At 48.7% G+C, this 26,699-nt stretch overlaps 1 protein-coding gene and 1 long non-coding RNA gene across 9 annotated transcripts; one reads left to right on the plus strand and one right to left on the minus strand.

The window, feature by feature from the left end:
* The first annotated feature begins 13,634 nt into the window (after positions 1–13,634).
* On the plus strand, positions 13,635–26,699 carry Aqp7 (aquaporin 7). 7 transcript variants are annotated; one of them, XM_048420474.3, is made up of 8 exons: positions 13,635–13,938; positions 15,012–15,062; positions 16,944–17,061; positions 24,720–24,846; positions 25,268–25,405; positions 25,610–25,728; positions 25,867–26,084; positions 26,397–26,699. In XM_048420474.3, exons 2-8 carry the CDS (start codon positions 15,037–15,039, stop codon positions 26,644–26,646), a joined length of 996 nt encoding a protein of 331 aa, XP_048276431.1. In that variant the 5' UTR covers positions 13,635–13,938; positions 15,012–15,036; the 3' UTR covers positions 26,647–26,699. The 7 variants fall into 7 exon arrangements, with proteins under 7 accessions (XP_048276431.1, XP_048276433.1, XP_048276430.1 ...); XM_048420476.3 differs by having other exon boundaries at positions 13,635–13,922; XM_048420473.3 differs by having other exon boundaries at positions 13,636–13,938; positions 14,988–15,062.
* Positions 14,563–16,817, minus strand: LOC125391162 (uncharacterized). Of its 2 annotated transcripts, XR_007228993.3 has the most exons (4): positions 16,710–16,817; positions 15,589–15,872; positions 15,212–15,377; positions 14,563–15,014 (listed from the first exon to the last, which is right to left on the minus strand). It is a non-coding gene; the product is annotated as an uncharacterized LOC125391162 (long non-coding RNA). The 2 variants fall into 2 exon arrangements; XR_007228992.3 differs by having other exon boundaries at positions 15,212–15,872.

Below are 26,699 nucleotides of genomic sequence, written 5' to 3' on the forward strand. Positions count from 1 at the left end.
CAAAAAACAAAGCGAAAAAAATCAAAACAACCCCCCCAAAAAAACCCAAAAAAAAACAAACAAACAAAAAAACGAAACAAAAAAAAAACATAAAAATCAGAAACCAAAACAGGAAAGCCAGGTGTGGTGGTATTCACCTATATATAACTTCATGACCTCAGCACCCGAGAGAGAGAGAGAGAGAGAGAGAGAGAGAGAGAGAGAAGCAGGAAGATCAGAAGTTCCAGGCCACATATGGCTAGTTCTGGGTCAGCTTCAGAACCTGGATCAGAAACTGGACCAGAAACAGGGCCAGTGAGATGGTTCAGTGTGTGCAGGTGCTTACCACCAAGACTGGTGATCGAAATTTGAACTCAAGGATCCACAGGGATCAGCTAAGTCCCAGCAATTTGTGCTCAGACCTCCACATGTGTGGTGCTTGTCTGTATTGTGGGATAATCTTTTTGTAAGTTGTAAAAATTTGTCACTTGGACTGGATTAGTAAAAAGCTGAACAGACAATAGCTAGGCAGGATTTTGGGGGCAGAGAGGATGCTGGGAAGAGGAAGGGCAGAGACACAAGAGTCACAAGCCAGACTGTCTGGCTTCTCCTGCATCCGGCTGATGACTCCACCTTCTTTTTCCCAGAGTTCTCTCTGCCTCAAAATTCTGCCTAGCTATTGGCTGGTTAGCTTTTTATTTAGCTAATCTGAGGGACACTTCTTCATAGCATATAAAAAGATTATTCCACAACATTTCTCCCTTTTTGTCTAAATAAAAAGGAAAAGAAAAGTCTTACCTCTAACACAGTAAAACTATATACAATAAGAACAACTATAGGGCTTGAGGGGTGGCCCAGTGATTAAGAGCACACTGAGTGCTTTTTGGGGGGAGGGTGTTTCGAGACAGGGTTTCTCTGTAGCTTTAGAGCCTGTCCTGAAACTAGCTCTTACAGATCAGGCTGGCCCTAAACTCACAGAGATCTGCATACTCTTGCCTTCCTACTGCTGGGATTAAAGACATGCGCCACCACCACCCAGCACACTGAGTGCTCTTATAGAGGACCTGGGTTTAATTCCCAGCACCCACATGGCAGCTAACAACTGTGTCTGTAACTTCAAGATCTGATACTCTCATGCAGACAAATATGAAAGCAAAACACCAATGCAAATAAAAAAGCCAATTATCAGGTAAGTATTACATTTGGAAAAAATTATCCTTTTTCTTGTTTTTGTTTTTGTTTTGAGACAGGGTTTCCCTGTAGTTTTGGAGCCTGTCCTGGAACTAGCTCTTGTAGACCAGGCTGGCCTTGAACTCACAGAGATCTGCCCCACTCTACCTCCCAAGAGCTGGGATTAAAGGCATGTGCCACCACTGTCCAACAAAAATTCTCTATTATTTATTCTATCTCAACGAGCCCAAAGTTCTGTACCTAATTTAATAAGGAAAACTGTAACTATAACTTAGTCTTCAACTTCATCAAATATCCCAGAAAGATATAATACCTGAGTAAACAGAAAATGCAGTGCAAGTCACTTCTAAATAGAAATGACAGATGTCACCTGGCTGCCTGGACAGCCACCCAAGGTTCTCTGCAACATTGGATCATCCATTTTCATATCTGGCAGACTTTTCAGTGAAGCAGGAAATTTGAAGACCTGTCCTCCTTTGTATTAGTAAAGTTTGTCAGTGACTTTTCTCTGTGTCCTGCAGAATATCTGGCAGACTCTTCTGTGAAGCAGGAATCTCAAAGGACTTCTTGTCTTGGCAAAGTTCACCAGTCTTTTCCTGTGTTCCACTTCTCCAATCTGTACAGCATAATATCAGCGGTCAAACAAGAGCAGTCTCTTGCCTAAATGGGCAACCTTGCCACATTTAGAGCAAACTCTATAGAGTTTCTTCAATGACCATCATCCTTTTATGAAGTAAATTGGTGCTGTCAAGAGCAGATGTATCTCGTCACGAAAAACCTTAGGTTATTAAACATCTTAAACGCTGTACTCTGTAGATCTTTGAAGTTTTTGAAAATCATGTATCTGTCTAAAATATGTCCATTTAAGTCAGGCGGTGGTGGTGCACGCCTTTGATCCCAGCACTCGGGAGGCAGAGGCAGGTGGATCTCTGTGAGTTCGAGGCCTGCCTGGTCTACAAGAGCTAGTTCCAGGACAGGCTCCAAAGCTACAGAGAAACCCTGTCTCGAAAAACTTAAAAAAAAAAAAAAGTCCATTTAACTTTGAAAACATATGTAATGTGACTACAAGTTTGATGATTATAGATTAATTCCTAACCTCATTTCTTATTTATACATTGCATTTGTCAATGAGCTGCATAAGCACAAGAGTAGAAACATAGATACAGTGTAACAAAAACAACTTTAAATTTGTATCAATATACCAAAATCCATGCCAATTCAAAGTATCTGAGATTAATATTGTCTGTTTATTCTATATTCCTATATTCCCCTAAGTGATAGCCAATATCCATAACCCACCATATAACTAAAAATCACCCACCCTATCTCTTGGAAATGTGGGCATTGTGTTCTCTAGACTGCTTCCTGTTGTCAGTGGGTGAAGGCATCTTTAGAGGGCCCTGAGAAAACTGAGATAATGGCACGTCCTGGAAAGACCAGCTGTAGCCTTTGTTGATAGAAATCACCTGTCAAGTTTCAGGAGGTATCTCTTGATTAAACCTCATCCATATTAACCCTGAAGGAATCCACAGCCTCTCACTTCCTGTGGAAACAAAAGCAAAACCTCTTCCCCAATGAAATGTATTTTTTTGGCTTCTTTTTTAAAATTAACATAGCCCTAAAGTATCTAGGTTGGCTCAATTTGGTGGTCCCATTGACAATCCCATGTCTGTCAGTAGCTGTCATTTGCTTATCTGCATTCAAAAAATTCAAAACCAACACAGCCACATAGGATGCAGGCTCTCTGTGTGTTTTCCACCATTACAAGACATTTTTCTTATATATTACTTTACTCTCTCTTTAAAGATTTTACCTTATTATTTTAAAACTATTTTTTTTTACTTTCTATACCCATTTTATTGTCTCTCTTAAGCCTATACACATTGTTAAACACACTGTCACCTGTTTCGATTTTTTTCTTTGAATCTCCTTTACTGTGTATCTGTAATCTTTTTTATCTGCATGAACAAAACCATAAACCTACAGTGTGACTTAGCTCATGGCCACTGGTGGCTCAAACCCACAGGCAGCTGCCAGGAGACATGTGTCTGTACTGCAGCCAGCATGAGAGACACGAGACTAGGAAGCCTCGGATGGCTCCATTTTTGTGTGTTTAGAACCATTTTAAAGCTTTCTTAGGTCTTCTGTGGATATACATGGTTGGATGTTAGGGGCCATTTGTAGGTAGATTTTTCTGTCCCTCTTGCCAGTTCCCAAATCACGAGATGAAGACTTATGAGAGCTTGGTTGATAGCTTAGGGTTCATCTGAGCTCTTACAACCTAAATTAACCCATTTCATTGGGAGCTACTGAGTACCGGCCTCAGCACTCTCTCAGGGTTGAGAATAGGACTTCACCAAGCGAGAACTGGCTTGTGAATTGGATCTGAGGGGTAGAACAAATTGACTGACTTAGCACGTTTCTCCTGCATGTCTCTCATTCCTTAGAGGAAAATGACCATAAGGGCATAAGGACAAGGCATCAGACATAAGGCATAAAAGGGGTGATCTCCACAAAGCTTTCAGTTTATTCAGGCACACAGACAAGTTAGCAACCCCATAGGCGGTAACTATAGTATCAAGCATGGATTTTCACAGAGTCACAAGAAACCATGGATCTGGCAAGGAAGGCACTTTACATCTCAGAGGGGCGTGGCTGTGAAGTTCCCCTGTGCTGGGAGCGCAGCCTTGGTAGTTATACTGACCTGTGGGCTTGATTTGCTTTAGCATCTAGCTGGCTGAGTTAAAAGGAATCTCTTCTGGGGACCCTGCTTCTGGCTCCAGCAAGGTGCCTAGGTGAGAATTTTTCTCTAGTTTCAGCAAATCAGGCCCTTTTCCTGTATAAACAGTTAATTTCCTGGGCTATGATCCTGTGTTAGTTGAAACCAAGGTGAAGGGTAAATGCAGATTACCTATGGTAATGTTAAGGGTAATGCTAAGGGTAAATGTTAAGTCAGAGCAGACCAGTAGATCACACCTTCCTGAGTCTGCTGTGAGAGCAGACACATTGCCTCCTGTATGAGGCTCCTTACTTATCAGTGAATACTGTCAATAAAGAAGGTTTGTGGGGATGAGAACAAGGACTTGACTGACTGAATCCTTTTCACACAGAGGCTTCATGGTGTGGGGGGAGGTATCTGGATGCCTTACAGGAAAAGTCAGTTTATACATCGCTGGGATACTATAGAAGGGAGAAACACCATGATTTCATGAAGTTTTTACAGATTTGACAGTGATTTATCCAAAGTCAGGTGTTTGCTGCAGCTCTGCAAACTGGGTTCTCCAGGAGGACTGTGCGTATGCATTTCCTGCGGCTAGTCCAGTGGATCCGTCAGCAGTACATTTACTGTATAATACTTGTGGGCTCACCACACCGTATTTTGTGAATCTGTCATGTATTTTTTACCTCTATCCCATTTTGTGTGTCTGACTCCTTCCCCCTCTGGCTTCTCCCATGTCTGACTGGTGACTCCACCTTCTTCCCAGAGTTCTCTCTGCCATGAAAATCCTGCCTAGCTATTGGCCGTTTAGCTTTTTATCAAACCAATTCGAGTGACACTTTTTCATAGTGTATAAAAAGCTTATTCCACAACATGTCTTTCTACACCTCCCCATAAAATGTAAAAAATAAAAAAAATATAAAAATAAAAAGACCCAGATCACACCCCCTCCAGACACACACTCATCCACGGTTCTCATATATGTAAATTCTGTGTTAGCTGCCTCCCTCCACCCACTGCTGCCTCTGTCCATGAGTGGGTCTCCTCTAGGCTTCAGGAAGCCTTCGTTGGTAACTTAAACCAGAAAGAAAAGGTACTTTTTGTCTGGTTGGTTCCTGATGTCCGGTCAAACAGCTCATCACTGGCTCTTCTCTTCCTCCTCCTCACCCCTTTCTTTTTTTATTTTGAGATAGGGTCTCACTATGTTGCAGCCTTGGCTGGCTGGGAACTCACTACTCATAGAGACCCCTGCCTCTGCCTCTCGAGTGCTGAGATTTAAGGCATGTAACACCACTCCTGGGTTCTTTTCTTTTCTTTTCTTTTCTTTTCTTTTCTTTTCTTTTCTTTTCTCTTGGTTTTTCTTTTTTTTTTTTTTATATTTTTATTTATTTATTATGTATACAGTGTTCTGTCTGCATGTATGCCTGCAGGCCAGAAGAGGGCACCAGATCTCATTACAGATGGTTGTGAGCCACCATGCGGTTGCTGGGTATTGAACTCAGGACCTCTGGAAGAGCAGTCAGTGCTCTTAACCTCTGAGCCATCTCTCCAGCCCCCATTCTCTTGGTTTTTCAAGACAGGATTTTTCTGTGTAGAAGTCCTGGCTGTCCTCGAAACCACTCTGTAGACCAGGCTGGCCTCGAACTCACAGAGATCCACCTGCCTCTGCCTCCTGAGTGCTGGGATTAAAGACGTGCACCACCACCGCCCAGCATATTTTTTATTTTTGAAACATCATCTCACAGTGTGACCTTAGTTGGCCTGGTACTTGCTATGTAGCTCAAACTCCGCCTTAACATGGCCTTAAAGACTGGGTTTAAATTCTTATTCCTCAGGGCTGGGGAGCATTTGCTTAACATGTGGGAGGTACTGGGTTCAATTAAAAAATTATATGTGCTCGTGCACCCAGACACACTCATCCCCTGGATCCTTTATCTACAGCAGTCCTTGCCTTGGACAGATAGCCTTGGTGTCGCCCCAAGCCTCCGCCCCACACTCTCTGTACTCAGCTCTCTATGACTTTGAAAAGGATGAATGTCCAGGTGGAGTGAGGCGAATTCTGGCACCTGGTCAAGGTCAAGGTTGAAGTGCCCAGTCACACAGCCCCTCGGGTGACCTTGGGAAAGGAAACTCACTTTCCCTTCCGTGAAAAGAGAAGTGAGTGAGGATGTAGCTCAGGGCTAGAGAAACTTGTCTCGCACGTGGAAGGTTCTGGGTTCGATCTTCAGCCCTCCATAAAGTGAAACAAAACCAATCACAAGTGGAGAAGATCTAAACGCCTGTCACTAGGGGGGTCCACATAGCAGCAGATCTGCCAAGCAGAGTGCTGGACAGTCACACGTTGTAGGAGGCAAAATAATCTCAGTGACTGAATGAAAAAAGTACATTTAAAACCTTATGCCTGGGCTGGAGATGGCTCAGAGGTTAAGAGCACTGGCTGCTCTTCCACAGGTCCTGAGTTCAATCCAGAAACCACATGGTGGCTCACAGCCATCTGTAATGAGATCTGGAAGGGATGTTGTATACATAATAAATAAATCTTTAGAAAAAATAAAAAATAAATAAAACCTTATGCCTTTGGGTGTGGTGGTTAATCGCAGCCCTCGGGAGGCAGAGGCAGGCAGGGCTCTCTGAGTTTGAAGCCAGCCTGGTCTACAGAGTGAGTTCAGGTCAGTCAGGCCTGTGCAGCATGATCTGGTCTCAAACACAAGACCCCCTCCTTTAAGGACTACTTATTTGTTTGAGAAGTGTCAGGGGATGTGCGCACGCGTGGGCACAGAGAAAGGATTAGACAGTCTATCAGAAGGTCATCAGTACTTGTCAGTGAACAGGAGCGGGTCTGTAAGGTTCTTTGCGTTCTTTTGTATTGCAGGTGATTCAATAGTAAAAGAAAACCATCTTAATCGCCTCCCCTTTTCATAATTTCCCGCCCAATAGACAATTGTATCTGGTGAGCTTGTTTGGCTATGCGTCTGTAAATAGTTAAACTTTTCAGTTAGGTAAACAGCAGTGTTTCCAGTCCCCAGTGTGCTCTGTCGGATTCTTAGTGCAGTAGTAAGCGAGAGGTCAGTGGGCAGCGGGTGGCGGCCAACCTTCCACCAGCAAGCAGCTGGACGGCAGACAAAAGTAGTCAGGAAACTTATTTATGGTCTGGCATGGTGCTGGCGGTGCACGTCTTTAATCCCAGCGCTCAGGAAGCAGAGGCAGGTGGGTCTCTGGGTGTCTGAGGGTAGCCTGGTCTACAGAGTGAGTTTTAAGCCAGCCAGTAGTCAGTGCTACATAGTGAGACCATGTCAAAAAGAAGAAAAATATTTATAGAGATATGGTCTTGCTCAGGTTAGCCGGGAATGCATTGTATAGTTTAGGTTGGCCTTCAAACTCATGGCTATCCTCCTGCCTCAGTCACATAAATGTTTAAATTATAGGCATGAGTTACCATGCCAATATTTTTGTATTATTTTTCTTTTTTTTGTATTATTTTTCTAGTGCTGGGGCTTGATCCCTCCCACTCTCTCACCTCTCTCTCTCTTTTTCTTTCTTGAGATAGTATCTTCTCTATGTAGCCTTGACTGCCCTGAAACTCACCATGTAGACCAGACTGGCCTCAAACTCACAGAGATCCACCTGCCTCTTCCAGGTACTGGAATTAAAGATGTGCACTATCATGCCTGGCTACTGCTAGGGCTTGATCCTAGGGCCTCACACTTGTTAGGTAATCGGCACTCAGCTACATCCTCAGCAAACAACACCTTTCTAAAAGACAGATGGCGTGGCTAAGGGCACACCAGAAGACTGCCCCGTGGTACTCTGTACTGTACAACTCATCTCCAGCTGCTTCTCGGCCCCCCACCATGTCAGCTCCGGATCTCCTGGTCCGCTGCTGTGCTCACAAACCTATTCTCACCACCAAGCAGCAAGCGCCCATTCCCTCTGGCCCTGATCCATAGTTAGGTGGAGGAGCGGACATGTGCAACTAGGACCCAAATCTAAGTCAGCTGCAAGACATCATAAGGTCTTCACCGCAGAGCAGAGAGAGGGGCTGGACTTGACAAATAAAAATAGGGTGGTCTGTTAGAGAATTTCAGGGGCAAGGGGCTGGAGAGATGGCTCACTGGGTAAAGACCCTAACTACTGATACTGACGCCTGAGTTCAAGCCCCAGGACCCATAAGGTGGAAGGAAGGAACCAGCTTCTGTGGGTCGGCCTCTGACCTCCACCTGCACCCCTACTCTCTTCCCGGGAATGGTGACACATGACTTTTGGGGAGGGGTGAGAGAATGTCTGGGAGTTCAAAACCACCCTGGTCTACATAGTGACTTCCCAGCCAGCCAGAGCAAAACAGTGAGATCCTGTCTCAACACACGCTCATACACACACACACACACACCCCAAAACCCAAACCAATCGACTAAACAAGTAAACAAAATAACCCAACCCACCACCACACACACAATAAATAAAATGCAGTTAAAACACAAGAATTTCAGCCGGGCGGTGGCGGCTGTTTGGTTGGCAGCCTCAGCTTCCTGGCACCCCGTTTATCCAAGGAGTCTGGGATGTTTGGTTGGAAGTGTCATGTCAGATCCTCTGCATTTCAAGCCCCCCTCCCCTGGGAGTCGCCTCAGTCCAAACTCCACCTCCAAGAAAGACCACCAAATGGTGACCCCTTCCCACAGAGGGCCAAGACCACTCCCACAGGCTATTTAAACTGCCCTCCAGAGACTGAACACATGGTCTTTCCTGTTCTCTGTGGTCTCCCCGGTTCTCCTTTCTCCTCTGGAGGGCCACTAGGAGCGCTGGCATCCATTCAACCTGGGCTTCTAATTTGGTCTGATTTGGATTATTGCATTGGCGGAGAGGTTTCTTGGGCCGGAAAAACTTAACAGTGGCACACGCTTTTAATCCCAGCACTTGGGAGTCAAATGCAGGTGGATTTCTCTGAGTTTGGAGCCAGCCTGGTCTACAAGAGCTAGTTCCAGGACAGGCTCCAACCCTACAGAGAAACCCAGTCTAGAAAAAACAAAAACAAAACAGAACAAGAACAAAAACAAAACAAAACAAAACAAAAAACCCCAAGAATTTCAGGGGTTGCAGCTCAATATTAGACATTGTTTTTGTTTATGGCTTTTTATTTTTATTTTTATTTTTGGTTAGCGACAATAGTGCCTCAGATAAAGATCATTGGTTGTGATACTGTCATTCTGCAAAGCTTGTCTGTGCTTTTTACCTTTGCTTTATTTATTTATTTTGGTTTTTTGAGACAGAGTCTCCTTACATAGCCCCGACTTGTTCTGGAACTCACAATGTAGATCAGGCTGACCTCAGACTCACAGGGATCTATCTGCCTCTGCCAACTAAGTGCTGAGATTAAAGGTGTGGCTACTATGCTCTGCTTGATTATTTGAGCTTTTAAAAATTTACATTTTAAGTTTTCTGTACACATCTGCAGAGGTCAGAGGGCAACCTGTGGGAGTCAGTTTTCTCCTTCCACAGTTTGAGTCCTGGGATGGAACTCAGGTCCTCGGGCTTGTACTCGGCCATCCCACCATCCATTGTTTTGTTTTTCTTTTAATGCTCATTTTATTTTATGTGTGTGTGTTTTGCCTGCACGTGTCTGCACACCACGTGGTGCCCACACAGGCCAGAAGAGAGCATCAGATCTCCTGGAACTGGAATCACAGTTGTTACCTACCATATGGGTGACTAGACCTGGGGTCCCCTGGAAGAGCAGCAGCCTCTGTGTCTGGCCTCTGTTTTTGTTGTCTCGAGACAGAATCTTGTCTTGCTATATAGACCTGGCTGGCCCGGTACTTGTTATGTAGCTCAGCCTGGCTTCAAACTTGTGATCCTCCTGCCTCAGCTTCACCAGTGCTGGGATTAAAGTAAAGATCTGGGGTTAATTCCTGGTGCACAAACAAACACACACACACACACACACACACACCATTCAGAGAAACAATGGGAAATCTTCTTTTTCTTCTTCTTCTTCTTCTTCTTCTTCTTCTTCTTCTTCTTCCTCCTCCTCCTCCTCCTCCTCCTCCTCCTCCTCCTCCTCCTCCTCCTCCTCCTCCTCCTCCTCCTCCTCCTCCTCCTCCTCCTCCTCCTCCTCCTCCTCCTCCTCCTCCTCCTCCTCCTCCTCCTCCTCCTCTTCTTCCTATAAATATATCCTAAACATTGCAAATCCTGTTTTTCTGAAGCTGTTTAAATGAAGCTCACATTTAACTAACTGTTTTGCATTTTGTGTGGTAACCCTACTCGGAGCCGACTCTTGGGAGAAAGGGTGTGCCCTCTCTGTCCCCAATTATCTCGATCCTATCCAGGCTAGTGTGATTCATCTGTCTGATCCGTAATTCCCTCTGCGCCTGGTGCCTTTAGCTGCCTCTTGTCTCTCCTCCGTGGAACTGTCTGTCTCCTAGCTTCCAGGGTTTTGGCAAGGAGGCCACCTTCCCCCCTACCAGCTCTCCTAGGCAACGCTCTGCAAACACGGTGCTTCACTGGCCCCTCCGCAGCTCAGCGCGGCTACCAGCTGGCTCCACAGCCTCGGGGCAGCCCAGTGCCTAGTTTGTCACCTCTCTACCATCTATTCCTTCTTAGTTCGCCCGTACCCCACAGTCCTGGCCTTCCTCCTAGTAACCCTGAGCCATCTGGGCTGATAGCCCCTGCTCACCCTTTGACTGGACTCTCCCCCGGAATTTGCTGGAAGCCCAGCACCTCAAGGTGTAGTAAAGAGTGTAGTAAAGAGGCTTTGTTCTGCTCCTGGCTTAATTAGATCACTTTATTTTTTTTTAAATATTTTTATGGTTTATTTAACTTTATTTTATGTGCATTGGTGTGAAGGTGTCAGATCCCCTGTAACTGGATCTTCAGACAGCTGTAATCTGCCATGTGGGTGCTGGGAATTGAACCCGGGTCCTCTGGAAGAGCAGTCAGTGCTCTTAACCTCTGAGCCATCTCTCCAGCCCCCTAGTTAGATCACTTTAGAGGCTGTCTAGCCCTTGGGATACAGTCAAAACCAGGTAAAGCCTTTCGTGGTAACCCCACCCAAGTCTCCCTGCTCTGTAAACCACTCTCCATTTCCAGACTAGATGTCTACAATCCTTTGGGGCTTCAAGCAGCTTCAGTAGGGATTCTCTTCCTCTGTGGCTGAATCTCGGAGGATTCAGCTTCCATGCTGCCTTTTCTGGAAGACTCTTACCTCTCTAGACTTGATATTACTTCTGCCCATTACCATGAATTCTAAGTTTTATTTCCTTGCCTGTGAGACAAGATGGGGCTGTCTCCACCTTGGTTCCCACATCCAGCTAAATAAATATGCCCCTTGGCCTGACCCTAACGTAGATTCTAGTCCTACTGCCACGCTCTGGCTTCATGAGAAACTGTGGTTAGATGCATTGTATGAGAGAAGAATCTAATTTTTTAAAAAAAATGTTTGACGAAGAGTTTCTCTGCGTTGCCCAGGCTACCCTCAACCTCAGAACTTCTGACCCAAGCCTTCCAAGGGCAGGGATTATAGGTGTACACCACCACACCCTGTTCCATGGCTCCCTCACCCTTTTTTTCCCTCCAAGAGGAGGTTTCTCTGGGTAACCCTGTCCTACCTGTCCTGGTACTTGCCCTGGAGACCAGACTGGCCTCGAACTCATGGGATTAAAGGGGTGTGCCGCCACACCCAGCCCATAGCTCACTCTTACTTAACCTTACCTCATCTCTGACCGGACAGCACACATAGGGCAGGGGTGAAGGCAGGTGCCCCTCTTTTCAGGGGATAGCTCTGCCTTCCTGGAAGAAATGCAGCAATCTGAGCCCACTTAGGATCTGCTAGGGAGTGAGGCAGAACCTTTGGCCTCTGGGGCTGCCACCCTGAGCTGCTTGGGAATGAGGTTCTAGACAAGGCCTGGTCTTTGGCGCCCTCTAGAGGAAAGAATTTGTTCCCTCTTGCCACACACCCTTTCCAAATCCGCTTTCTTTTCTTTTCTTTTCTTTTCTTTTCTTTTCTTCTCTTCTTTTCTCTTTTCTTTCTTTTTTCCCTTCCTTCCTTCTTTCCATCTATCTATCTATCTATCTATCTATCTATCTATCTATCTATCTATCTATCTATCTATCTATCTATCTATCTATCTATATCTATTTTATATATACAGAGTTCTGCCTGCCTGCATGCATGCAGGATAGAATAGGGCACCAGATCTCATTACAATGAGCCACCATGTGGTTGCTGGGAATTGAACCCAGGACCTCTGGAAGAGCAGACAGTGCTCTTAACCGCTGAGCCATCTCTCCAGCCCCCCTTTAAGATAGTGCCTTATGTAGCCCCAGATATCTAGTCTCAAACTTGTTGTGTAGTTGAGGATGACCTTGAACTTCCGCATGTGGCTCTTTATTTCAGACAGTCTCGCCATACATGGCACCCTCTGGCCCAGAACTCACTATGTAGACCCACTGACCTCATTTCCCTGCTTTCCAAGTGCCGGGATTACTGTATAGCTCTGGATGGCCTGCAATTTACTACATAGTCCAGGCTGGGCTCAAACGTGTGTTCCTCCTGTCTCTGCCTCATGGGTGCTGGCTACAGACATGTACCACCGTGTCCAACAATCTCTAGAGGACAGTTTAATTCCCATACAAGACTTTTGTATTGTTGTTTTGTTTTTGTTTTTTAAGACAGGGTTTCTCTCTGTAACTGTAGATGTCCTGGAACTCACTCTGTAGACCAGGGTGGCCTCCAACTCACAGAGATCCACCTGCCTTTGCCTTCCAAGCGCTGGGATTAAAGGCATGCGCCACCACCACCCAGACCCCATACAAGACTTTTGGGCAACCACATCCTATAACTTCTCCCATCAAGAGGCTGTGCATCTCTGGGGTTTCCTGCCCACTGCTTGCCTCTCCAGTATCAGGCACCCCCCCCCCCCGGCCCTTCAGTCCTACAGCTCTTGTTGACACGCTCATGCCTGCCTGTTCTTCTAGACCCGTCCAGGCCCCTGAATCCAGAGGACCTCTTTATTTATGTATTATTTATTTATTTTATGCACATGAGTGCCCTATCGACTTTGTGCCAGGATAGGGTATCAGATCCCACTACAGATGTTCGGGAGCCACCATGTGGTTGGCTGGGAATTGAACTCAGGACCTCTGGAAGAACAGCCAGTGCGTTTAACCTCTGAGCCAATTCTTCAGCCCCAACCTCTTTGTTTATAGGTGGGAAGAGAGAGAGAGAGAGAGAGAGAGAGAGAGAGAGAGAGAGAGTTCCCACTACTTTCCCGAGCCCTAGCCCCATGCTGGGGTGGCTTGGTTTCTCTCATTGAGCCCCAGGTTTGTCTTTCCCAAGAGCAGCAGTGTCCGGAAGATAGATCCTGGGATGGGTCCCCCAGGAAACCAGGTCTGGGTTTTCCACTCCCCTCCCAGACGGGGGACCCCTGAGTACAGAGCCTGATTTCGCTTACTCTCCTTCAGGTTGAGGGCTCTTTGAGGATTGATCCAGGATTGCTTCCCCCACCCTTCCTTCTCTCTGTTGATTTCTGGAAACTTCTACCTACAGTCCTCATGTGCATGGCTTTCTCTACAGCCTGAAGTACAGGGGCCTCTGCGCACTTCCGCACTTCCGCAGGCTATACCTCTGGCTCTGGCCGTAGAGATAAGCCAGACACTTGGCTGATAGGACTGGCCTCTCCTCTGGGACTATGACCCAGAACTCCCGCCTGGAACTCTACTCTGACCTAACAAAGGGCTGTCTCAGAACTCAATCTCCACAGTGCTGTTGGCAAGCGCAGGGATGCTATTTTGGTCAGTGTGTATGGGCTTAGCTTAAGTGGCATGAGCCAAACCCCTGCCCTACTGACCTCTTCCCTGGAGGAGCACAACAGGCCTCAGGCCCACCCTGGGCAGGGATAAGAGGCAGACTCTAACTGAGCACTCAAAGACGGCAGAACTCCAGCCGCAGCTTGAGCCTCCCACAGCAATGAAGGGACAGAGTCTAGACCAGTTTTGACATTAGCAGAAGGGGCCCAGACGGAGGCTGACACACTTCAGCAGAGTGAGTGGGGCTGCAGGTAGGCTGGGATGCGGTGGCTTTTTTGGGACAAGCCAAGCAGGGACCACATAGGGGTGACTATGGGATTGTTGGGAAAGAAAGTTCATCAGGAGTTGAAGGATGACTTTCTGCTCTGGTCCAGCCCTGTGTGGCTGCGTGACACGGACAATAACTTGGCTGTGGCAGAGTTGCTGAGTGGAGGGGGAGTGGGGAGGATGTGCTGCACTGTGCCTGGAGGAGGGAGGAGGGAGGAGGGAGGAGGGAGCAGCTGAGGATCCAGTCCTAAAGACGGCAGAAGAGAAGCAGTCAGAGATGGGTCCATTGCTGCCTTCTGCTCTAGGGTGGTCCTCAGAGGCTGGGTCAGGACTCAGGGTTTCTGCCATTAGGGTTAAGGATATGAATTTATGCCGGGAGGAGGTGGCACATGCCATTAATCCCAGCACTCGGGAGGCAGAGGCAGACAGATCTCTGAGAATTCAATGCCAGCCTGGTCTACTACAGAGCGAGTTCCAGGACAGGCCCCAAAACTACACAGAGAAACTCTGTCTTGAAAAAAAGTATATATAATATATATAATATACAAATAATATATAATATATAAAATATACAATATATAAAATATATGTGTATTATTTGTTATATAATATATATATATATTATATATATTGACGCTTCATCCAGAGAAAATTGGGTAGAGTAGAGTCTGGCTGAGAGAAACTCATTTACCTTGATGGTATGGATGGGATACAGGCTAAGTTTTAGGAAAGGTGGGAGGGCAGACTTTGGGCATTACATCATCCAAAGCTATAGATGGCAGACTTGAGAAGGCAAGGAGGACCTCTGAAGAGCCTGGTCTTGAGGTCGAGGGTGCTGAGACAGCATAGGTAGAGGGGAGTGAGACAGGACCCCTAGCAAGTGATTGAGGCAGAACTTCCTTCTCCCTCCTTGTATCCCCTCCCTCAGCTTCCCTGGGTTTGGGGGATAACACTGGCAAGAGCTGCCTAGTGGCTTCTTCCCTGGGAAACTGAGGTCTGGTGGTAATGTGGGGCCAAGTTCCGTGTCCCTCAGTCCTAGGTTCCTCTAATTCCACAGCATCTAAAAACCAGAAAAACATACGATGTCTCAGACAGACCAGCCGAGGCGGTAAGCATCCTCATTCCCCACTCCAGTCCCTATCCTTGACCATAGCACCTTGGTTGCCTTCCGGTCCTGTCCCCAGCATCTCCTGCAGAGCAGCTGCTCTCCTGGGTCCCCTCTTTCCCACCTACCCAGTAGCCCATTACCCAGCCCACCTTTCTCTGATGTCCCATGGCACAGCCAAGATCAGGTTTCTGGGCTTAGGGGAAGCTCGGAAGCTCAAGATGAGGATCCAGGATTGATGAACAGGTTCTGACTCTCCCGAATGGCACGCACGTAGCTGAACCAAATCCATCACTTTTTTGACTCGGGTACAGCTCTCTTGGGGTGAAATAAAAGCCAGGTCTTTGCACTGGCCGCGGTTAGGTTCCCTTTACCGCCTGTCCTCTGCCCCAAGCCTCGCTCTCCTCCTCGCTCTCCAGGCTTCACTGTGGCCCCTTTGCTTTCTGTCCACCTGCTCAGGCTGCTACAGCAACTGTTCCTTCTTCCCACAGCTCCCTCCGCACACTTAACCCCACGGTCACGCCTTCACCTCCACTCATTTCCGAAGAGGCTTCTCAGAAAGGCTTCCCGCGCCGACCCCGCTTTCAGGCACACTCCTTGGGCAGACTCTGCATTTCCTGGCCCCTTCCTCTGGTTTTCAGGTCTCTGTAGGACTTGTTACCCTCTCCGGCAAGCACGCATGCTCATTCCGTTCCTTGCTACGGGAGCGCAAGTTTGTGTAGTGTTCTCTCTCGGACTCACAGACCCAGCAGCTCCTGTGCTGCTCTCTCAGGCATGTCCCCGCTGCTTGGCTTTAGATTCCCTTCATAAGACCTGTTGATGGGGTCCCACCAACAGCTCAGATCCCAGGTAAAAACAACCTTCTTTATGCCCCCCTCTTCTTCCTGTGGTCTCAGCTCAGTAGCGATGCCCTCTTCCTCACCTCCAGCCAGAAGTCGAAGCCATGTCCTTAACATTTCCCTCTCCATAATGGCTCACATCTACTCACCAATACCCTAAAATAGTTACACTTTTGAGTCTACTGCTACCCTACTTTCCCAAGGCCGACCTAGCCACATCTGCCTCATTTCTCTTCAGTCTCCAGACCCAGCACCTCTCCACATGCCAGCCCTGTACGTTCCTAACAGACACGGGTGCCTGGAACTCATTGTTCATCTAGCTGTCTCTCCAACAGATTTTACTGAACAAGCGATTATCAAGTGTCAGGCACTTTAGGAAGCTTGGGTGTTCGTCTGGTTAAGAACAAGACGTAGATCACCTGGTTCTCATCCATTAGCCAATATTTACTGCTCACCTGTGGGCCTGTCACTGAGGGTACACGAGGCAGTAAGACTCTGCCCCCTCAGGTTGCAGAGCCCAGTGCCATTGTTGAACCCCTCCCCCATCTTCTGAAGAACCCTGGATTTGTTTTCAGGCTTCGGTGCTGTGCTAGAGACTAGCATCAGACTCTACCATATCTCGTATGCACTGCAAAGAGCCCCACTGCTCCTAAACCCTGGCTTGTGGCCCCCAGCTCTGACTCTTGCAAAGAGACAGACACAGTCAAGCTCTATTTCCCGACTGCTCCCCCCTGCCCATCAATGTAAACTGCACTTTCAGCTCCTGATCCACCCCCTTTGCTAAGTGGCCACATTGGTACACCCCTAATACCTGCTCAGTCTGGGGTTGAGGGAGGAAGAGGACTGGCTGGCTCATCCTTCCTCTCTGTGTCCCTATGGTTCTCAGGTATCTCTCCTCCCAGCTCTTTCTACTGCCCTGGGCAGGAGGAGAAGGTACATGGGGAGAGGCTACCAGGTTACCCATTAACTCAGCCATGAGCTGAAGGGCTGATGGGCGGGAGGCAGACTTGACTCTTCTGTTGGTTGACCTGGTCTGCTGCTTTAGGTCCACCCAGAACGCCACGATGGCCCCAAGGCCCGTGTTCAGGAACATCCAGGGGGTGCTGCAGAGGGAGATGGTGCGGGAGTTCCTGGCCGAGACCATAAGCACCTATGTCATGATGGTGAGTGGGGGGGGGGCAGAAAAGGCAGCTCTCTAACCTGTCCACCCCAGGGGTCATATCAGTCCTTCCCCTGCCTCTGCGCTGGGAGTTTGGGATAGAAGCAGAGGAAAGCAGAGAGGCCTTTCTCACCATTGAGTCTTTTGGGGACAGAAAAGCGCTCATGATGGACCAGGATAGAGTGGATGAGGGGAGAGGAGAGCCTATAGTGATGAGAACGAGAGGCAAGGCATAGGGGTGTGTGTCTGCAATGCCAGCATTTGGGAGCCGGAGGCACAAGGACTGAGGCAAATTTGAGGCTAGCCTGGTATACATAGCAAGTTCCAAGCTGGCCAGGGTTACCCTGCAAGGAAGTGTCTCTAAACAAAAACAAAACGCAGCGAATCAACAAGTCAAACAAGAGAAAATGGGGAAAGACCTGGGTAGGGTGGAGCTCACCTGTGGGATGAGGTTGAGGTAGGGCAGCTGGGAGTTTGAGTCCTTTGTCCTGTTGCTACATGGCAAGTTCAAGACCAGTCTTGGGCTACACAGTGAAAGTTGGGGAGACCTTTGAGAATTGGTCTGAGAGAAATTAGGGAGGCCATCAAGCAGGGAAGTGAAGGGAAGGCGAGATGGCTCAGCAGGTTAAGGGGCTTGATGCGCAGTCTGATTGATGACCTGAGTTTAGTGCCTGGAGCTAAGGTAAAGATGGGAGGAGAACACGATCCACAGGATTATCCTCTGACCTCCACCCGCACACTGGGCGTGTGTTCCCCGTGGCCGTCATACGCGTGCACGCACACTTTTTAAAAAATAGTAGAATGCTGCGGCTGCCTTTGGATTTCAGGAGGCAGTTGTGGAAAGGAGTCAGTCGTCAGGTTGGCTGGAGGGTGGGTGGTGACAGAGCCAGGGATGGGGAAGAAGGCAGACGGAGGGTCAGATGAGGGGCCGGCCATTCTGGAGCACAGTCCCAGCACAGGTCCAGAGGAGAAGTTAATTTGGATGGAGAAGAGATGTCGTGGAGAGATTCAGGACGTCGCTAGAGAGGGGGTTCTGGTGCTCACGGATGCGACAGAGAAAGAGGTAAAGTTCACTATGGAGGATGGTTATAAAATTATTCAGAATTGACGTGGGAGTGACTCATGACACACGTAGGCTCTTCTCCTAACCCTGACCATCCACAGCTGGCTGGAGTAGGTCTCTCCCTGGCTCCAAGCCTGACTTCCCAGTTTCCTAGTATGGAAACCCAGTTCCTGGGCTTGGGAGCCGGGTCTGGGTTCTGTGTGCATTTACCAGTTCACAGAGTTAGAGTCTCTGCAGGCAAACGCGCACACTAGCATCCGGCAGGCAGGCAGACGTACATGGAGGGGGCCAGGTACCAGTACCCAGTACAGAGAGTTGGTTCCTTGTTCCTTGCTATTATTATTTTGCCTTTTGCAGATTTAATCTTGATTTTACACACACGTGTGTGGGTCGTGTACGCCAGTGCAAGTGTGTGGGGACCAGAAGGGAGGGTTGGATCTCCTGTGAGCTGCCATGTGGGTGCTGGGAATTGAACCCGGGTCCTCTGAAGAGCAGGCAGTGTTCTTAACCGCTAAGCCATCTCTCCAGCCTGGGTTTTTTAAAAATTAAAAAAAGTCTTTAAAAAATTGTTCATGTATGCGTGTGTGTGTGTGTTTGTGTGCGTGCGAACATACTAGGTTCATTGTTATATTGACAGGCGCTCTCCTCTCTTCTCTGAATCTCTCACCTCCATCCTTACCTTCCTTGTCTCCTGAGCTGTGGGGAGGACAGCCAGTCTTGTCCCTCCTTAACCCAGGGCAAAGTAATTCATTCATGACCAAACATTCCAGTCCTATGAAGGCTGTTAAACCTTGGAATGTGGGAGGCTGGCGGGTGCCTAGGGGAAGCAAGGACTGCCCAGGGCTTGACACATGCCCACATCTGCTTTTCTTTTTTTTATTTCTTTTGGCAGTATGGGGGCGGGGGAAGCGGGGTCAAACCCGGAAGCTATGCGTGTGACAAGTGCTCTATCACATGTTACGAATTTCGCCCCTAGTCCTTCCTTTTGAATTTTTTTAATTGAAATGTTTCCTTTGGTGTGTTTGCGTCTTTCTATTTTGTGTGGGCGCAAACGTGCCCCAGTGAGAGTTGCAAGGCTGGAGGAGAGCTCGTGGGAATGGGTTCTCTGCTCTGTGGGTTCTGGGGACCGAGCTCCAGTTGCCAGGCTTGGCAACAAGTGAAAAACAACAACTGTTTTTCCTTTGAAAATTTTGTTTATTTAAAATAGGATATTTCTGGGTAGCCTTTTAAACTTCTCCTGCCCCAGCCTTCTGAGTGTTGGGATTAAGGGTGTCTACCCCATGCTCTTGGGGTGCCATGAGGAGACCTGTCTCAAGAACAAACAACAAAGTCAAGGCTTTGACGTGAGGCAAACGGAAGTAGGACCTTCTGTCTAAAGCCCCCACGCTTGTCCAGGCCTTGCCCCTTCCTGCATCTTCCAGCCTCTTACCAAACACTGGGATGCTAAGCCCCTTCCCAGAGCTTTGCAAAGGCCTGTGAGATAGGTGGTATTATCATTTTAGACAGGGTCTCTCTGCATAGCCCTGGCTGTCCTGGAACTCACTACGTACACCGGACTGGCCTCAGACTCACAAAAGTCCACCTGCCTCTGGCCACTGAGAGCTGGGATTAAAGAAGTGTGCATCATGTCCAGTCTGGGATAGGTACCGTTATCACCCTATTTTACAGATGGGGAAATTAAGGCTCTACGAGACAAAGTCATCTGCCAAAGTCTAAATCAAATCCAGGCCAGGGTGATGTCTTGATCCTTTATCACTCAGCTCTGAGATGGCAGGCTTGTTAGGGGCTCGGCTAGCTAACCCTCCTCCAGCTGGGATAGGGCACTTGCTTTCAGTCTCTGGAGAAGTTCAAGAACACCTTGGGGGCTTCAGGCCCCGTCCGCTCAATGGGAGTGGAAGCATTCACTCCCCTGACTTTCCGTGAGGGGTGAGGAACACTTGTAAGAAGAACTTTTAGAGGACAGTGTGCTGTCGTTATTTTTAGCTCCTTGTCTTGTGCCAAGAAGTGGGGGCTTTTTGGTTATAGGAAGCTCAGTGAATCACCAGGGTAAAGGTTGTGCCGAAAAAGGCCAATGTGACCTTGGGCCCTATTTTCTGCAGCGAGGACGAGGTTGTTGTTCTGAGAGCTGGCTTCCTGACTGTTGCTGGCACTCTGGTGGACTGGGCATTCGCTGACAGGGAGAGGAGGGGCTGGAGCCATCAGGGCCCTGGAAACCTGGCTGTCCCTGTGAGTTACAGGGCAAGGATTGCAAACTCCCCTGCCTCAGAATGCCGGAAGGGGGTAAAGCCCTTTGGTCCTTGGATAAGGGTGCAGTCACTACGGGTCCAGCTTTCAGCTGTCAAGGAGAGTGGAATGAAGGCCATTATGCCCGGATTGTGTCATTTTCCCAGGGCAGCTGAAATTCCCTAATTCAACTATCCAAACAAAACCTGTGTGCTGGGTGGATGCAGGCATGCATTGCTGTTGGCCAACCCAGCAGCAGGAGCACATCCTGTGAAGCTTGTTCATGCATTCATCATCATTAGCAAGCGGTTTTGAAGCCAGGTGTGGTGGCACATGCATGTAATCCCAGAACTCGAGGAGTGGAGGCAGGAGGATTGTCATAGCTGTGAGAAGGCCTGTCTCAAGAATGAACAACAACGAACGTCAATGCCTTTGACGTGAGACAAACAGCGGAAGTAGGGCCTTTGGTCTAAAGACCTTGCTTGCTTGCCCAGGCCTTCCTGCTTCTCCCAGCCTGTCAGCCTGGGACTGGCCTCCTTCCTGTTTTCTCCTGCTGTCTTTTCTCCTGGACTAGAAGCCAGGCCACCTTGGGGCTCCCCTGCACCTGTCCTGGGCTCCTGCAGGACTCAGGGAGCCCCTCAACTGCTTCTCTCTGCTTTTGTGGTTGTTTCATTTTTCTCCCCTAAGGTTGGTTGGTTTGTTGCATTTAAAATTATGTTTAAGTGTGTGTGTATGTGTGTGTGCACGCACACATGTTGACCAGTGTACATATGCATGTGAGTTCAGATGCCCACAGAGGCCAGAGGCATCAGATTCCCCTGAAGATGGGGGTTGCAGGCAGTTGTGAGCCACCTGACATGGGAACTCAGAACTGAACTCAGGTCCTTTGCACGAGCAGTGTGTACTCTTAGCCACTAATCTCTCCAGTATTTTTTGTTTGTTTGTTTTAGACAGGGTCTCACTATGTAGTTCAGGCTAACCTCAAATTTGGGATTACATGCATGTACTACTATGCCCAAGTGGGTTGCTTTTTAAAAAATATCATTTCTCATTGTGGTGTGTGTATGCACATGGAGACCAAGGACTCACGCTGGGAATCATCACCCTTCCGCCTCACTCACTGAGACAGGGTCTCTCAATCAAACCTAGATGTTGCTGATGTGGCCAGTCACTCTGGAGATAGTCCCTGCCCTTGCCTTCTGAGGTTGAAATTACCGGTGGGCCACCACATTTTAGTGGGTTTCTGGGGATTTGAACTCTGATCCTTGCATTTGGATGGCATGTGCTTTAACTGCTGATCTGACCTCTCTCTCCCTAACTCCCTCCCTCTTTTTTAGAGACAAGGACTCACTACATTTACAGCTCTGGATCCTGGCTGGCCTGGAAGCTACCGTGTAGAACATTTAGAACAAACCCTTTTCCTCTGGAGTGTGGGGACCACAGGTGGCCTTCACCACACCAGGCCTGACTCTTCCCAGCTGTGCCCCCCACTCTTAAGACTGCTTGATCTCCCACTCACCAGAGGAGATCATCAGGCACCCCCTGTAGCTAGCTCCTCCCGTCCTGTGTCTCTCACCTCCGCTCAGCTAGAATAGATGGCTTCCTTCCGGGAGCCTCTCAACCTCTGCACCAACATACTTTGTCCATCTCACTCTCTCTTTCTTTTTTTTTTTTCTCCCGAGACAGGATTTCTCTGTAGCTTTGGAGCCTGTCCTGGAACTAGCTCTTGTAGACCAGGCTGGCCTCGAACTCAGAGATCCACCTGCCTCTGCCTCCCAAGTGCCGGGTGCTGGGATTAAAGACATGTGTCACCACCGCCCGGCACCTTCTCACTCTTCTCTCCCTCTTTCTCCCCTCTCTTTGCTCTCCCCCCTCTCTCTTCTCTCTTTTCTTTCCTCTCCCTCCTCTCCTCTCTCCTCTTTCTTCTCTCTCTCTCTGCCTATGAGCATACCAAAGCCTCCCTACCCAACACAACACAGGACACAAACATGCCGCCAGTCTCTACCAGCTCTCTTCCTCCTCCTCTGTTGGGGCTTTTCATGGCACAGCACTTCACTTGCATGAATCATGGCCTGAATTTCACCCTTAGTGCCTCAAACAACAGACAGAATCCAACACTGTCCCTCAAAATTATCTTTGCTGGACACAATGATGTGTGTCTGAGACAGAAGGATGGCTGAGCTTAGGAGCTTGAAGCTCTTCTGCAGAAGATAGTGAGACCTTGTGTCCAAAACAAAACAAAGAACTAGACTCTTCCCTGCCACCATGTACCTCTCAACCTCTGGACCCAGCCACTGCCCCCAGAGCCTGGCGACACAACATTCAGTGCCTACTAATGACTTTTAGAGTGTCACACCCGAAAGACTGCTCTTTAGACTATCTGTGTGACTCAGGCTGCTCAGACAGAGCTGACTCTGCCCTCCTCGGGACGCCATCTCTCCCTGGCGTCCATGACGTTGGTGCTCCTTTCTTCCATTTCTGGCTCTGGCTGAGATTCCTAACACCCACCATGAGTCCCGCACAGGTTCAGCCCTGTGCCCTCTGCTGGCTTTGTCATCCACTGATGGAGTTAGTTTCAGCCCTCATATCCACAGATCCTTCTTTTTTTTTTTTCCTCTCATAAACAAAGGTGTACAGGGAAATGCAATGTCAGATATGCAGATGAACACTTTGTAGTAGCCACATTAACGAGATAAAAGAACCAGGTGAAAATGTTTTGAATCACCATGGTGGTGGTTAACCCTCGTATTCCAGACTTTAGGCCAGTGTGAAGTCAATGGGAAACTGCTTAAGTGGTCCTCATTTCCGATCCTGAGGACGTGAAGTCTGGAGAGTGCTTTATTTGCACCGCAGCAGATCTCAGTTTGCAGCAGCCACACTCGAGTACCTAACAGCCATACGTGGTCAGTGACTGCCAATTTAGAAGACACATATGTGGAGGGCTGATTGCCAGCAGCCGGGTAGTAGGGATCTCTTTATGACTCACGTCCAAACACATGGGCATCTCTAAGGAAGTTTCATCTGAGTGTAAGTGCGTTTTTAGTTTTACAAGTTTATTATGAACCGGGCGGTGGTGGTGCACTCAGGAGGCAGAGGCAGGCAGATCTCTGAGTTTAAGGCCAGCCTGGTCTACACGAGCGAGTTCCAAGACAGACAGTGCTCCAGAGAGAGACCTTGTCTTGAAAAGACCAAAAAAAGTTTATTACACATTATTTGTTTATTTATTTGTGTGTGTGTGTGTATACATGCACATATGTGTGTACATGTCCATATTAGCTTGACGGTAGCACATTTTCCTGCTGAGCCATTCTTGCTGGTCCCTTAAATGTTATGTGATGTAGGATCAGGTATTACAGGCAGAGGAGTTCATTTTGGTTTTGGTTTTTTGTTTTGTTTTCTTCCTTTTCTTTTTTCTTTTCTTTTTTTTTTTTTTTGACAGTGTTTCTCTGTGTAGCCCTGGCTGTCCTGGAACTCACTCTGTAGGTCAGACTGACCTCAAACTTAGAGATCTGCCTGCCTTTGCCTCCCGGTTGCTGGGTCTAAAGGTGTGCACCACCACTACCTGAGGAGTTAGTATTTCTAAAAATACAAAGGCATTCATGGCAGCAAGGGTTGGCACAGATGGCTTCCTAGATTCATGCTTGGCTCATCACCTCACAGGTAACATGACCTTGAATAGGTCATCCAGTTTCAGACAGCCCAACGTCAACTGGGGAGAATAATAGTTCTTTCAGATGGGCTATTAGAACCTCTTTAGGCAAGCCTGTGGGATGAGCTGCCTTGAGGGGGGCAATTTACACCAGCTGTCCTCCTTGAGACCCCACTTCGAACTAGCCTCTGACCATACCATCCCATACCATCCCGTACCATCCCATACCTTCCCCTGTACCTTCCCATACCATCCCGTACCATCCTGTATGTTCCCATACTATCCCGTACCATACCATACCATCCCGTACCATCCCATACCATCCCGTACCATCCCATACCATCCCGTACCATCCCATAGCATCCCGTATCATCCCGTACCATCCTGTACCTTCTCATAGCATCCCGTACCATCCCATACCATCCCGTACCATCCCGTACCATCCCGTACCATTCTGTACCTTCCTATACCATCCCGTACCATTCTGTACCATCCCCATAACCCAGATCTCATTGACTCAGGTCTGAGAGGCCTCACTAGGGACCAAGGAGGAAAGTTTGTAAGGAAAGACTGTAGAGAGAGAAGGCATGGTCTTTACAAATGATGGTGGGGAGGCCCAGGGATGAGGGCTTGGGAGTGGGGTGGTCAGGAGGGGAAACTGAGGATTGAGTCTTCCTCTGATGGGGGATGCTGGGCAGGCAGCTCCCTCAGAAGCCCTTCCTCACAGGTGTTTGGCCTTGGTTCCGTGGCTCATATGGTTCTAGGAGAACAAAAGATGGGGAGCTTTCTTGGTGTCAACTTGGGTTTTGGCTTCGGAGTCACCATGGGCGTGCACGTGGGAGGCGGCATCTCCGGTGAGTGAGCCCCTATCTGGTCTTACAGGCAAGAACAAGTCTTTCTGGTGGGCTGTTTCTGCCCCCTTCAGGAAGCCCCTTCTCTGGCACAGTTAGTGCTGCCCCTGTAGGTGACCCGTAGGGAGAACCCCCGGGAAGCCCTGTTTCCCCCAAACTCTTCATGGACCCTTTGACCATTTTTACTCTCCGGGTTATCTTAGGCAAAGGAGTCACTCAGCTTCTCTTGCCTTACGGCAAAGATGGAGATGATGGTCCCAGCTGTGTGTGGCCTTTTAAGGGTTAAACGAGGGAGTTCTTGTCACAGGGGACACACTCACCACACAGAAGCCTTTCTTTCTGACCTGTTGCAAATGCTGTCGCTGTTCATTTTGTTGCCTGTTTCCTTCAACCCAGCAGCTGACCCAGCTCTTTCTCATGACAGGAGCCCACATGAACGCGGCCGTGACCTTCGCCAACTGTGCAGTAGGCCGGATGCCCTGGAGGAAGTTCCCCCTGTACGTGCTGGGCCAGTTCCTGGGCTCCTTCTTAGCTTCAGCCACCACCTACTTACTATTCTACGGTGAGTGTTCTTCCTGGGTGGCCTGTCTCCAGACTCTCATTCGATTCCATCCTGGTGTCCTGTCCTGCAAGACCAAGAACAAACAAACAAGAACCAGGAAACCTAGCAGATTAAAGCTGTTGAAGTATTCCCAGCCGCTCACTCCACAACCTCCTTTCCGGGGACCCCCGTGGGGGATTAACTCAACCTTTGTCACCTCCACAGGTGCCATTGATCACTTTGCGGGCGGAGACCTGTTGGTGACTGGTTCCCTGGCCACTGCCAACATTTTTGCCACCTATCTTCCTGATCACATGACCTTGTGGCAGGGCTTCCTGGATGAGGTCAGTGCTCAGGACAGAAGAGTTCTGGATGGGATTGTCCCAAAAGACCCGTCTCTGCCACTACAGATTTGGGGTCCCGCCTGGGCACCTGTGGCGTAGCCATGCCCTCAGTGGGTTGCCATGGCGTTTCCTCCCCAGGTGTTCTTGACCGCGATTCTCCAGCTATGTCTCTTCGCCATCACAGACAAGAAGAACAACCCAGCGCTTCAGGGGACTGAGGCCCTAGTGATAGGCGTCCTTGTTTGCGTCATTGGGGTGTCCCTAGGCATGAACTCAGGATATGCCATCAACCCATCCCGTGACCTGCCTCCCCGCTTCTTCACTTTCATTGCTGGCTGGGGCAAACCAGTGTTCAGGTACTGCCCCTGCCAGACCCCATTCCCGTCAGCGTTCTGGGGGCGGGGGTGTCCCTGCATGCAGAGGGTGTGAGATGAGCTGTTAGGGCAGCTCAGGAGAGTCTCATGAAGTCTCCAGGCGGTCTGGGATCAGGAGGGGCCCAGACATCTTCAGATGTGGATCCTGTTGTTGCTGGGCTGTCAGCCCTGTCCCCGGTTCAGGCTGAGGGTCCCGTAGAGTAGATAGGATGGCTTCAGTGTTGGTCTGAACTGGACAGAAATGACACCCTGAGCATCAGTGTCCTCAGCAGGCCTCCCTCTCTTTTCCTGCAGAGCCGGGAACAATTGGTGGTGGGTACCAGTGGTGGCACCCCTCCTGGGCGCCTACATAGGTGGCATTGTGTACCTGGGCCTAATTCACTCCAGTATACCACAGGGACCTCAGAGTTTGGAGAATGCTGAAGCAGGAGACCAGAAGATAACCGTGTCATCCAAGGCTCCCCCTATGCCCATCTCCACGACCCCAGCTTCCACCCAACCTGCTCCACCCCCAAGTGACTCTGTGCCTGTAGAGCGCTTCTAAGCAGAGCTATCTGGGACCATGTCCTTACGTCAATAAAGCACACCTCAAACGTG

The sequence above is a fragment of the Myodes glareolus genome, chromosome 16 (genome assembly GCF_982192425.1).
Source record: "Myodes glareolus chromosome 16, mMyoGla1.1, whole genome shotgun sequence".
NCBI lineage: Eukaryota > Metazoa > Chordata > Mammalia > Rodentia > Cricetidae > Myodes > Myodes glareolus.